Genomic DNA, 14,999 nt, shown 5'->3' with positions numbered 1-14,999 from the left:
ATTGTATTTTGGATTTTATCTAATGACTTTACTTAATGATCCCAACCACAAGATCTATTTGTATTTAAAGTTTTAAGGTTAATTTTAAAGCTTTATAATAGTATTGTAGTTTAAAAATAGTTTTGTACACAAAATATGGAACATGGTTTATAAAGATACTAAGAGAATGTTAATATATTACAGAGAAAATGAGTGGTAACTTGGTAAAGATACATAAATTTAAAGATGAATAAAGTCAAGCTTTATTAATGTTAAGCTAAATAAAATACTTGAAATTATGTGCTTAAAAACACATCTACCTGAGTGAACTTGTACTTAGATGCTTTCCAAGACAAGCCCGTGATGAGACCACATCTGGAACATCTTGACTGCAGCCTTCTAAGATCCTGGGCGGAGGATGCAGCTAAGACTCTTGACTCACAGAAACTGTGAGATAATAAACATGTGTTGTTTTAAACCACTACATTTGTGGTAATATGTTACACAGAAGTAGAAAAGTAATACATAAGGGCATCAGATGAATAATGAATACTGAAAAGTGTATATGAGACTAGTGAAAATTCCATGTTTAAAAAGGTCGAGGGTTTTACAAATATTTGTAACTAACCCAAAAAGATATAACAAACTGTGACAATTCCCAGTGTTAATTTGGAATAAACATTTCTTCAATATTTCGTTATTTGACCATAATCTTGTTTGTCCAATTTAATCAGCTTCTTATAAAATATGTGTTTTAGAGGCAACCTACATAGTAGGTATTCCACCTAGTGGCAGGAGAAGCAATGTAATGGACCACAACATCAGCACCACTGCCAGACCAAAGCCTATTAAGTCACTTCTGAATAGGAGCTACCACATTTCCTTAATATTCCTTCTTTAATATCAGCTGCTGTGCTGCAAAGACTACAATGGTAAAAACTACAGGTAAATAGAATCCATTAGAGTTTCTCTATGAAATTATCTTTCAGCCTGGCTCTGGGATTCTGCTTCCTACACCAGCCTCTTAGTCGTTACCTCTACTCTGGCTATGATTTAAGAGCAGGTGTACCCCTCCAAGGATACACTGATTAACTCCACCATAAACAAAACTTACATTAAAAAAAAAAAAAGAAGTGATTCATCAATAAAAACCATGTAAAATATTAAGTACAAAGTTGTTTATATGTCTTTTGCTGTTGCTAATCACATATCCCTGGAAAAATTAATGAATAAGGAATAACTACTTAATAGTTGTCTCAATAAAATTGTCCTCTACTCTCCACTCTATCTTTTCCTCCTTCATTAACCATAGCTGTGACTTGATAAAATTCTATAGAATCTCAATGAGAACTGTCAACACAAAGCAACAGATTCTGGAATTTTAACTATCCTTTCACTTAAGAAGGAATAGAACCAGTTGACAGCAATGATGACCTACTTGTAGAGAAAAAAAAAAAAGTCTAATATGATCCAAAAGAAACTTCAGAAGTTCCAAATGTGCTAAAAGTTAAGAATACCACAAAAGCAGCTTAACAAGTTAGAGGGAATCCGACTCAAATAGCTCAGTATGGAAAGCAAGCTCTTTTGCCCTAGTGAGGAAGGCAACTACGTAAGAAGGTGACTTTGAGGTCAAAACCAGTCAACTTGTCGCAGATGGTCAAGACATTCATTTTGGATAGTGAGAAAAAGTTTCTATACAGAAACATTTATTCCAAAAATTGTTCCTAGAAAGTTACAATTACATAGCTTAAATGGTCTTAAAGTGTCCTAGTTTTTTTTTTTAAAAGAGGTCTAACAAAAACAAAAGAACCAGTAGAGTGTCCTACTAATCTACACAAACAATTTTGAATAAATTTGAAATTAATGTCAATTAAGAACAATAATTTCATCAAAAACCTAAAGTGGGAAAGAAATGTTAAGAAGAAACTGCGGAAAAACTTTTGACAACAACAAAACTTGGAAAGCCAAGTTAACCAGACTTAACTATCATTTAAAAAGAAATCTCGTAAATATAAATACATGCACATACACGAAAATTATGCTTTAGTTTTAGTTTATGTTTTAGTTGTAAAGGAGGGCTAAAAGTCTTAGCTAATGAATAATCAGGAAATGATAGGAATAGGTAAACATATATAGTATAGTGGAAACAACATCAGACCAGATGTCAAAATAAGACCAAGATCTGAATTTCACTTCTAATCTTGAGTTTAGGCAAATTACTTATCTGTGCTAAATGTTTACTTCCCCAAGTGTTGAATCATGTGAAATTGTCATTTTAAAAAATGTTTATTTTTGAGAGAGAGAGAGAGAGAGAGAGAGAGAGAGAGAGAAGGGGCAGAGAAAGAGGGGGAGAGAGAGAATGCCAAGCAGGCACTGTGCTGCTCAATCTCATGAATCGTGAGATCATGACCTGAGCCAAAATCAAGAGTCGGATGCTTAACCAACTGAGCCACCCAGGCACCCCGGAATTGTTATTTTTGTAGATCAAAAATAAAAGGAGGATAATTTTACTTCTGTATACTTTTTAAGCTTTCCTCATAGGAATGTTGTAATATAACAATAGAACTGTCATTATTGCTCAATCCATAGGACACTTTAGTTTGAAACTTCTTATCCTTTCTACATAACCAGAGGCAAAATCTTAATTGAAATGTTCTCACGGCCTCTGTGATTTCACCTTCTTCAGATATTCTTCCTACCTTTCTCTTCTTTTCTTTGTCTTTCTGGAAACTCCTTGGCTGTTCCTTAAGTGTTGTATTCCTCAGAGTGCTGTCCTAAAACCAGTCTCACAACACAGTTTAATTTACACAATTGTCTTACATAATCTTGTCCAGACCCATGACTTCAGATACCTCAAGTGGCCGTATGCTAATGACTTAAAATTTTTTATCTCCTTTGTAAGAGACAACTTCTGAAGGGACCAGCAAGGGACCTAGGAAGGCAAGGCAAGATAGAAAGATTCTACCACAAAAGCCACATAAGAAAGGTCTAGACTTTAAACGTGTCTCCTTTAAACAGAAGAGAATGGAATAGTTTGTGGTAGACCAATGTTCCTGCTGAAAATAACTGCAGGTAAAATACAACCATCATTATAGAGTTATCAGAGAGCTGCTAAGCAAGAAGAACTAGAGGGGGCCAGGATGTTGGGGAAGAGAGAATCTCAGAGAGGTTACTGGTCTTCACCTACTTCAATCATGGGCAGGGGGTGGGGCATTTATTGATTCTGGGATGAGACAAGATGCTGAGAATTGTGGTCTTGCCCAGGCAGAGAGTTGCTTCTTGAAGCCAGAGAAACATGCGGGGTTATTACTAGAAGTGTTTCAGAAAAGACAAAATTAGAGACTTCAAAAGCTTCAAGCACACATCTTTCCCCTCAAAATATTTGCCACACTGTGAAACTGCCTGAAATGGGAGGCTGAAGGGATAAGCAAGTGGTCTCTGAGAGCAGAACAGAGTTTCTGGTAATCTCTCAGGGCCAAGGAAACAAGTACTAGAGTCTAGAACGTGCCAAGGGGAAGGAACCCAGTGAATACATCAGGCTCCTCAAAGAAAGCCCTGAACAGCTGTGATGTAGGAATATTAAAGAATAGAGGTAGACAGAACGTTACCAAAACTACAACACAGCCCCAACTCAACTTGGAGACTGACAGGAATGAAGCTACCCAGTCTACTGCTCTAGCCCAGGAAAAAGCGAACTCTCCCTGAAGAGAGAAAATAGAGAGCAGCACTGTCCAGCAGAAAAATAGTGCAGCCACAAATGTGACCCATGTACACAATTTAAAATTTCCTAATAATTACATTTTCAAAAGTCAAAAGAAACAGGTCAAATTAATTTTATATTTAGTATATACAAAATAACACTTCACCATGTGATCAATATAAAAAGTTGTTAATGGGATACTTTACATTATTTTTTGTTGTACCAAAAAATTCAGCATTTTACAATTACGGCATACCTCAATTAGGATTAGTCACATTTCAAATGCTTAAAATTAAAAGTCACATGCAGCTAGTGGGACTGTATGAATAGCATAAATCTAGACCTGCAAAAACATTTTCTCCCAATGTCCAGCAATCAATGAAAAATTGCTATTAATATGCCTAAGAAATTAAGAGGCCAACATGAAGAAAAAAGACAGAAAATAGAAAATGAAAAGATAAATAATTTCATGTGAGTATTGGAATATATTTTTAAATATAAATTATAGAGCTGAAAATAAAATATCTGCAATCAAGAATTCATCAGACTGATTAGTAAATTATCTATAGGAAAAGATAAAATGGACATATTCTTCAAAAAAATTATCAAAGCTAAAAAAGAAGAAATAGAAAATATGATTAGAACTGTGCCTGTTAAGGAAACTGCCTCATAATTTAAAATCTATCACAACACTCCAGTTCCAGATGATTTTGACAGTCAATTCTTCCAAAAATTCAAAGAGAAAAGTGTATCAATTTCGCACAAAGCCTTAGAGAATAAAAAGAGGAAGAACGCTTTTAACTGTTTCTATGAAGGCACCACAAGATTAGTTCCAAAACTTGGTAAGGACATTAAGAAAGAAAATTACAGACTAATCTTTCTCATGACAACAAATAAAAAATTTTAGAACAAAATATTAGTAAATCAAATCAAATGATAAAGATAAAGGATAATATATCACAGGCAAATGGGGTTTATTCCAGGTATACGAGGTTAGAATATCATTTGAAAATTAATGTAATTGACTTCACCAATAGAAGAAGGGAGAAAAATAATACAATCATCTTGGTGATGCAAAAACAGCATTTCAAAAATTCAATACCCATTTATAATTTAAAAACCCTTAGCAAATAGGAACAGAATGCAATTTCCTTAATATGAAAAACAGCATCTTTCAAACAAATAACCTACAGGATTCATATACAATGGTGAAATCTTGAAAACTTTCTCAGTGAGATTATAAACAAAACCAGATTGCCACCACTTCTATTTAACATTGTACTGAAGGTTTTAAGCAGTGAAATATTGCAAGGAAAATGAAAAGAAATGGAGGAGAGAGAAGTAGAAGGAAGGAGACAGGATAAAAAGGATGCCAAAGGAAGAAAAAAATAACATTATTTGTAAATTATATGACTGCAGATCTAGAAGATACAAAAGAATCTATTAACTATTAGAATTAATAAGAAAATTTAACAAGGTCATTGGATACAAGGTCAACATAAAGGTATAACTAAAAGAGCAGGTAATTAGTGGAAAGATATAGTAGACTAATGGAACAGCTAAGAGACTTCAGAAGCAGACCCACACATTTACAGCCATTTGATTAATGTCAGAGATGACACTCTGGTGCAGTAGAGGAAAGACGGTCTCTTCAAATAATGATGCTGGATATTCTGGTCTTCCATTTGGGAGAAAAAACATAATTTTGACTCCCACAATTCCCACCATAAACAAAAATGAGCTCCAGTTGGATTTAGATCTAAATATCAAAGGTAAAATGTCAGGGGCGCCTGGGTGGCTTGGTAGGTTAAGCGTCCGACTTTGGCTCAGGTCATGATCTCACGGTCTGTGAGTTCGAGCCCCGCGTCGGGCTCTGTGTTGACAGCTCGGAGCCTGGAGCCTGTTTCAGATTCTGTGTCTCCCTCTCTCTCTGCTCCTCCCCTGTTCATGCTCTGTCTCTCTCTGTCTCAAAAATAAATAAACGTTAAAAAAAAAAAAATTTAAAGGTAAAATGTCAGAAGCTTTTTTTAGAAGAAAATAAAACATGTTTGTAAACTTGGAGTAGATAAAATTTTTAGGACACAAAAAGTACTCATCGATAAATATTGATCAGCTATCTTAAAACTAAGAACTTCTGTTCATTAAAAGACACAATTAAGAAAGTGGAAAAAACAAGCCACAGACTGGAAAATATGCCTATCTCCAGCAAAGAACACCTATCTCGAGAATACAATATATACATATATAATATATAGATATAGATATAGATATAGAGATATAGATATACACACAATATACAAAGAGTATATACCCAACACATGTTCAACAGTGTATACTCAAATGTTCACAAGAGTACTAGTTTTAATAGCCAGAGTATCCAAATACATATTGACAAATAGATTAAAAAATTGGAATAAATCACAAAATGGAATATTGTACAGTCAACGATAATGAACAATCTACAACTACCCAATTACATAGATAACTGTCACAAACATGTTGAGTAAAAGGAGCCAGATGCAAAAAAGTACAGGCACAGGGCACCTGGCTGGCTCAGTCTGAAGAGCAGGCCACTCTTGATCTCAGGGTTGTGGGTTCAAGCCCCATGTTGGGAGTAGAGCTTACTTCAAAAAAAAAAAAAAAAAAAGTATAGGCACAATATGATTCCATCTTTATAAAGTAAAACATCACAAAATAAAAACAAAAAGATTTTAAAAACGCAGGTGAGAGTAATCCATATTGTTACAAGTCAGAATAATGATTAGCTTTGAGGAAGCATAAGGAAACATAAAGAGGGTTTCTGGATTTTTATTTGGTTGCTGGTTATATAGGTCTGTTTAGTTTGGGAAAATTCAGTGAGCTTTTCACTTATGATATATGGACTTTATTGTTTCAATATAAAAATTTTAAATTAAAAAAAAAAAAAAAAAGACCCAGACCTTTTTGCTCTGTCATGCTGTGTGTCTATGTTGTCTGCAGCAGCTGCAAGCATCACGCTCTCACACAACAATATCCAAAAAGGCTTTCTCCTCTTTTAATTATGAAGAAAAATATTTTCCAGAAGCTATCAGATTTCTCATTGGCCAGGTCTGCGTCACATGTCTATGCATTAACTGAAAGGGAAGTTGGAAATGGAGACTCGGGCATTTTCTATTTTTATTGTGGAAAGTGGTCTCTGTTGGCAGGGAATAAAGATGGAGGAAGAATGCTACATAAGGTAATCAACATTATCTGCTACCCAGGATTATTATTAGTGGCCTCTTAACTAATCTTGCCATAGCTACTTGTCTTCTTCCAATCTAAGCTTGGATTAGCAGCAGAGTCACTAGATAAAAATGTAAAGTTGAAAAACCTTTCATTAGCTTCTCATTTTAATAGGAATAAATCCACAATCCTGCATGATATGGTCCTGCTTACCTCTTCAGCCTTATCCTGCATGGTCTCTCACCTATATTTTAGTCATATAACCTGCAATAATGCAAAAACAAATTTACATTGTACAGGAAACTGGTTCTGAGCATACTCCAAAGATCAAGAGATGACAGAAGTATTGTATGTCACTGAAAATGGGTCAACTCTCATGGATATATATGGTCATGAATATCTTAGGGTTATATATGGGAGCAAAAATTTTTAAAAATTTTAATGATCTGCTTGGAAAACGAGAAAACAAAAGAGATAGAAAATCAGTGGCTCAATGCAGGAGGTATAAGAGCTAACAAGTGTGAATTCAGAAAGAACAGAGCAAACAGAGAGCAAAAATATGAAAGAATATAAGAGCACCTCCCAGAACTAAAGGACAGGTACCTCCTTACTGATGGAATCCACTGAACCCCCAGCACAATAAAGAAAACACACACACCAAACACACACACACACACACACACACACACACACACACACACACACAATCATGGCATAGCAGCATGAAATTTCTGAACATGAAGGGTAAGGAGATTATAAAAGCTTCTATAGAGAAGAACCGATCACATGCAAAGCATCAGGAATCAAAAGTGGTGTTGTATTTCTCAACCTTTACACTGAAAACTATGAGGCAATGGAGAATGTGCTTAAAATTCTGATGAAAAATTATTTCCAAACTAGAATTCCATACCCAGCCAAATCATCCCTCAAGGGTGAGATTAAAATAAACTTTTCAGTCATGCAAGGTTTCAACAATTTTACCTCCCATGTGGAGGATGCATTCCACCGAAAAACGAAGTAAATCAAAAAGATGAAGACCTGGGATGCAGGAAACAAGGGATCTACCAAAAGAGAAGATGAAGGAAATTCCCAGGATGAGGTTGAAGGGATGTCTTAAGCAGATAGCTGTCAGACCGGGTCGTCTGAGAAACAGATACCAAGATATGCATAGAACTTAGAAATTAGAAATGCCAGAAATTTATTAGGGGAAACATCTGTGAGAGAACATGGGGAGGGAGCCGGGGAGGCTGGAAGAACTGTCAGATAGTGATGCAGGTCTGACCCCAGGGGAAGGAGATAGGGAGGGAAGGTTGGAAAGTTGGGTGGACATGTGTTAGACTGCAGTGCAGTTCTAGGGAACGTTCAGCAAGGCCATCAGGGTTCAGCCAAGGTTGCCTGTCAGAGGACTCCAGAGTCCCCAGGAATGAGCTGCTTTCGTACCCCTGCTGTTTCGGTCACTGGCTGGGGGCAGACTGCAGGAGCACATGGGCTCTGCGCAAACATGGAGATGGATTTCAGAGAGCAGCAGCTGGGGCCATCAATCAGTTACTCCCCACAGTCAGAGATCTGAGAAGAATATTCTCATGGCCACCTGTGATGACTCTACAATGTGCCACGGTGGCTAGCCTAAACTACATTTCCCAGGATTCCCTTCCTCACATGTTTCTGGTTATGTGAGACACAAGGAATATTTTCATGCACAAGATTTGGAGGGCAGAAGTGAAGCAGCAGCCATTTGGTTTTTTACAAAAACTCGAGTTGAGGTAGGTGCTCTTGTAGATCACACGTGCTGTCACTATCTGCTGGTCCCCCTTACTGTCATCGGCATGCAGCCAGGCATGTAACTGCTCCACCTTCCTCCTGCAGTTCTCGGACTCCTGGGACAGGTGTGTTTACTCCATAATGAAGGGCATCCGCTTCTTCTGCAGGACACTCACATCACAAGGTTGGAGGCAGTGAGAACTGAGGTGGATTCTAATTCATCTAGTTTGTGTTGATGTGTTTCAGCTTCTCTTTGCTCTCCACCACTCTATGTTCATGTTCACTTTTGACTTCCTATGCTGTGAATTTCAAGCTCCAGCATCAGACATGAAAGCAACACCCTTAGAATTTACCCATCTTCCACTGTGTAAAGTAAAATCCCTGTATAAACACCCTATTACATACCTCCACCCACCCTCTCCACACACGTATACACATACGTATATGTGTGTGTGTGTGTGTGTATGCTGTATGCACATGTACACACACACATACACACACTCTAGTGCTCTGCTTCTCTGACTGTATTTACACTGACACACTGGCTGAGCTGGAGATCCAGGAGGGATGTCTTCAAGAAAAACGTGGAACCGAGAGAGGACACATGACTGTTTCAAAAGATATTTTAATCATAAAATACCTAGGAATAGATCTAACCAAAGAGGTGGAAAATCTATACACTGAAAACTATAGAAAGTTTATGAAAGAAATTGAAGAAGACTCCAAAAAATGGAAAAAGATTCCATGTTCCTGGATAGGAAGAACGAATATTGTGAACATGTCGATACCACGCAAAGCAATCTACATATTCAACGCAATCCCTATCAAAGTAACACCAGCATTCTCCACGGAGCTAGAACAAACAATCCTAAAATTTGTATGGAACCAGAAAAGACCCCAAATAGCCAAAGCAATCTTGAAAAAGAAAACCAAAGCAGGAGGCATCACAATCCCAGACTTCAAGCTATACTACAAAGCTGTAATCATCAAGACAGTATGGTACTGGCACAAGAACAGAAACTCAGATCAATGGAATAGAATAGAGAACCCAGAAATGGACCCACAAACATATGGCCAACTAATCTTTGACAAAGCAGGACAGAATATCCAATGGAATAAAGACAGTCTCTTCAGCAAGTGGTGCTGGGAAAACTGGACAGCGACATGCAGAAGAATGAACCTGGACCACTTTCTTACACCATACACAAAAATAAGCTCAAAATGGATGAAAGACCTCCATGTAAGACAGGAAGCCATCAAAATCCTTGAGGAGAAAGCAGGCAAAAACCTCTTTGATCTTGGCCGCAGCAACTTCTTACTCAACACGTCTCCGGAGGCAAGTGAAACAAAAGCAAAAATGAACTACTGGGACCTCATCAAAATAAAAAGCTTCTGCACAACGAAGGAAACCATCAGCAAAACTAAAAGGCAAACCGACAGAATGGGAGAATATTTGCAAACGACATATCAGATAAAGGGTTAGTATCCAAAATCTATAAAGAACTTATCAAACTCAACACCCAAAAAACAAATAATTCAGTGAAGAAATGGGCAAAAGACATGAATAGACACTTCTCCAAAGAAGATATCCAGATGGCCAACCGACACATGAAAAAATGCTCCACATCGCTCATCATGAGGGAAATGCAAATCAAAACCACAATGAGATACCACCTTACACCTGTCAGAATGGCTAACATTAACAACTCAGGCAACAACAGATGTTGGCGAGGATGTAGAGAAAGAGATCTCTTTTGCACTGCTGATGGGAATGCAAGCTGGTGCAGCCACTCTGGAAAGCAGTATGGAGGTTCCTCACAAAACTAAAAATAGAACTACCCTACAACCGAGCAATTGCACTACTAGGCATTTATCCACGGGATACAAGTGTGCTGTTTCGAAGGGACACATGCACCCCCATGTTTGTAGCAGCACTATCAACAATAGTCAAAGTATTAAAGAGCCCAAATGTCCATCAATGGATGAATTGATAAAGAAGATGTGGTATATATATATACAATGGAGTACTACTCAGCAATCCAAAAGAATGAAATCTTGCCATTTGCAACTACGTGGATGGAACTGGAGGGTATTATGGTAAGTGAAATTAGTCAGTCAGAGAAAGACAAATATCTATGACTTCACTCATATGAGGACTTTAAGAGACAAAACAGATGAACATAAGGGAAGGGAAACAAAAAGAATATAAAAACAGGGAGGGGGACAAAGCATAAGAGACTCATAAATATGGAGAACAAACAGAGGGTTACTGGAGGGAGTGTGGGAGAGGGGATGGGCTAAATGGGTAAGGGGCCCTAAGGAATCTACTCCTGAAATCATTGTTGCACTACAGGCTAACTAATTTGGATGTAAATTTTAAAAAATAAAAAATAAAATAAAATTAAAAAAGGCATTTTATAGGTCGGCAAGAAAATTCAGGGATATACTGATACTGATAACATTTTAAACATTAAGAAAAAAAGGAGGCAACTATTAATTCCAGAAAAATGAAATTATACATATAAAGGAAATTTAAGCATAGGACATGACATGAATCAGGTATGAACAATACTTATGTGGTCATAATAATGAAAATGTGCATAATCAGCAAATACCATGAAAAGTCACACCAGGAAGATGAAGAGAAGGGAAGTCTATGTGAGAAGAAATAGGATTATAGGGCTAAATCCCAATATTTCATAGTTAAGACACCATTAGATCATGTCTTTAAATACAGATAGGTACCCATACATTCAGAGTTGTATGTATGTAGTATAGAAATCTATGTACACATATTATTTAGAAATATGAAAGCAAGTACATGAAAAAAAGCTAAAATAACTAAGAGGATTGCTCCTAAGGAGTGGGATACGAGTGTGGGATAGGGAGATAGGTGCTACTACTATAAATGCTGTCACAATCCTTTCAGACTTTTAACCTATGTACATGTTTCACTATAGTAAAAATACACTTAAACTTCAAAGTTAAACTCAAAAAGGGAAGCGTAAAAAATTCAAAGTTAGGGTAACTGAAAATTAAAGACTAAGACTCATAAAGCTGGCAAAAACAAACAAAAAAAATAGAGGCAAAATTTGACAATATCAAGTCTAACCCACTTAGAGTTCCAGAACATGCACTAACTGGGGCGACTGGGAGGCTCAGTAGGTTAAGCACCCAACTTCAGCTCAGATCATGATCTTGTGGTTTGTGGACTTGAGTCCTGAGTCAGGTTCTCTGCTGTCAGCACAGAGTTGGCTTCACATGCTTGGTCTCCCTCTCTCTATGCCCCTTCCCACCCCTCTCTCTAAAATAAATAAACATTAAAAAAAAACAAACAAAAAAACCACGAAAAACAAAAACAGGGTGCCTGGGTGGCTGCGTTGGTTTAGCATCAACTTCAGCTCAGGTCATGATCTCACGGCTCATGAGTTAAAGTCCCACATCGGGCTCTGTGCTGACAGACAGAGCCTCGAGCCTGCTTTGGATACTGTGACTCCCTCTCTCTCTGTCCCTCCCCTGCTCACGCTCTGTCTCTTTCTCTTCCTCTCTCGAAAATAAACAACCAAAAATCCCATGCAGCACTAACCTACTACTAAGGATGCATACATAGGTGGTAAAACTATAAAGAAAGCTAAGAAATTACTATAAAAAAGTTAGCAATACTGGTTACCTCTAAAGAGCAGAGAAAGGATTGTGATAATGAAGGAAAGAGGTATACTCCCAACTTCTAGGATGCTCATAAGGTTCTATTTCTTACACTAAATAGGTTATATACACATATAAACTGTATGAGTGTTTTGTAAACTTTGGGGAGGAGGGAGCACTAAGCACATGACTGAAACTCCAGCACACAGTTGTAGAACTTCTCATACTACATATAAAGGTTAGCTTTTTCCTAGTCCTTGTTATTCCAAATGAATTATAATATGCTGTTAAATGAGCTCTAAAATAAATGTTTATTTCATTTACAAGGATAACATTGATCTTTTATCCCAGAACAAAAATGAAGTAATTTGTATGTACAGCAGATCTGAGAAAACGTTATGCAAATATATACAATTTTGGACTTTTCACATACATGAGTAATTTTTAAGTAAATTAAAAAGTACATTAATTCTATCCCCTAAATCTTACAAGAAGGAAAGGCTAGAGATAGCTTTAAGCACACGTCAGTAATGCATCTAAGCAAACATGCTGTTTAATGGCCTACCATTTTATTGTAAAGCATTGAAAAACAACGGGAAAAACAGGAATTTAAGATCCAAAAAAATCACTATAAAATGCTTTTTATAATAATCATTTAACCACCAAGTAAAAAGTTGCTTGTTTAAAAAAATTCCAGTTAAAGAAGGATACATGGAGACCCAATTATTTTTTAAAAAGAACTTTCAGGGGCATCTGGGTGGCTCAGACAGTTGAGCGTCCGACTCCTGATTTTGGCTTAGGTCATGATCCCAGAGCAGCAATATCAAGCCCTTCATCAGGCTCTGTGCTGCCACTCTCCCCCACTCTTGCTTGCTCTCTCTCTCTCTCTCTCTCTCTCTCTCTCAAAATAAAAAAAAAATTTTTTAATTAAACATTCAATTTGGTAATGCATCTTTAAAAAGTCTTTTCACAATCAAGCTGCCTTCAAAAGGACTATTAAAAAGCTAACTAGGGCAAGGCCTATAAGAAGCAGGTGACAAACTCAAGTTACATTTAATTAAGAGACATCTAAAATTTTCACTGTAAGGGCGTCACAATTATATGATAGCAATGAATAAAAAACAGAATTCTAACTTCTATATAATCATAAATATACTTTCAGGAGATGTGGGGCTCTGAAGCAACTAGAAAGGTAATGGGAAGTATTTAGAAGTGGATGAAAGAGACATTCATTAATTAGGGCTGATTCCAAGTTTTCTGGCCTTATGACTTTTCTTTTTCCATGAGATAATAATAGTTCATAACAACTAACATGTTTGGAACACTTACTCTTTGCCAGGCATTGTTTTAGGAGTTTTACACGTACTGATTTATTCTAGTAATACATGCAACAGTCCTACGACGTACACTATTTTCATCTTCATTCTATACACAAGAAATCTGAGGCACAGAGAAGGCAAACTTCCCAAGGTTCATAGTGAAGTGGCAGTGCAGGAACTCAAACCCCAGCAGATGACTCCCAAGCCCATTGCTCTTGGATCTTTATCAATCCAAAGACATAAATGTATAGCCAATAGTTATGTGTAGTTAAACCCAATTTCAAAAGATTATATGGAAAAGCATAGTGGTGGATGCTTTTACAGCCTAGAAAAACATTACCAGTTTTCAAGGCTTTGCTCCTTTCAACTACCATTTATTGAGCTGCTACCATGTGCCAGGCACTTAACATACATTTATTTTAATCCTTCCGACACCACATCCCTAATTTACAGCTGAGGGACCTAGAGTTCACAGAGAGGTTATATAGTTTGCTGAGGGTCACCTCACTGGTGAAGGAGGAAGCCAGGATTTGAAAGCAATTTCCCTGCCAAAACTGTGAACATCAAAGTAATAAAATAGTCTTAAAATATGTCTGTCTGGAATAAAAATAAAACAAGAATATATTCTGAGATGAGTACAAGTGAATAAATATTGGCAATTCAGAAAGCTACAATACTGTATATTCTTTAAAGAGATGTGGAACTATACTGGGGAGAAAATAGGAAAATACCTCAAGTGTGTGAAAAGTCCCACAATATTCACTGTTTTCTATTAGTGATAGTACCTAGAGGTAAAGCACGACAATGGGAACAAATGAAATTCTGGTTACAGGTCTAGGCAAAGGTCAAAACCCATGATACATCCCGGGTTACATTAATAATTACAATGTAAACATCTCTAGTATTCTCAATAACAGGTTTCAAAACAGCTGAAGTAGCTCGCCCACACATATAAATTTTGTCTGCCAGATCTGTGATTTCCATTGATCTCATAATTCACATATATAATAGATTTTGTTTATGGAAGTATTTTAAAAACTCAAAAAACTCACCTTATAATTTATTTTCAAAAGTGTTTATCCAAATCTGGAATATCTGTCTAGAATAGTTCAGGTGGAGTTATACAAAATGAATATTTTGGAGCAAGAAGTAATGAATTTTATTTTATATAGATTTTAAAAGCTCTGAAGTAACTATATAACTTATTGCTTAAATACTATGAAATTTGACTTCATCTTGATGTGAATTACTACAATTTTAAGAAAAATGTTAACTTGTTTCCTAAAACTGCAATCAGTGACAACTGAGTAGAAAAAGCAAAGCCATTTTTGTTCTATTCACATGCACCAACAAACAGCCCAGTGGGGAAATGGCAGTGTGCCAGGTTGCCT

At 36.6% G+C, this 14,999-nt stretch overlaps 1 protein-coding gene across 7 annotated transcripts in view; it reads right to left on the bottom strand.

The window, feature by feature from the left end:
- Positions 1–14,999, bottom strand: part of ANAPC10 (anaphase promoting complex subunit 10) — a 107,377-nt gene that overhangs the window by 18,233 nt on the left and 74,145 nt on the right. Inside the window, exon 5 of one of the 7 annotated variants that reach the window (XM_053901223.1) lies at positions 14,661–14,707. The exons of the other annotated variants lie outside the window; for them this stretch is intronic. Within the exon in view, the coding sequence (XP_053757198.1) occupies positions 14,675–14,707 (33 nt within the window). The 3' untranslated portion in view covers positions 14,661–14,674. The remainder of the gene's footprint in view (positions 1–14,660; positions 14,708–14,999) is intronic. 7 annotated transcript variants of the gene reach the window in all.

The sequence above is a fragment of the Panthera pardus genome, unplaced genomic scaffold, assembly GCF_024362965.1.
Source record: "Panthera pardus isolate Hobbes unplaced genomic scaffold, ASM2436296v1 HiC_scaffold_13, whole genome shotgun sequence".
NCBI lineage: Eukaryota > Metazoa > Chordata > Mammalia > Carnivora > Felidae > Panthera > Panthera pardus.
This window is presented reverse-complemented; position numbering and strand designations above follow the sequence as displayed.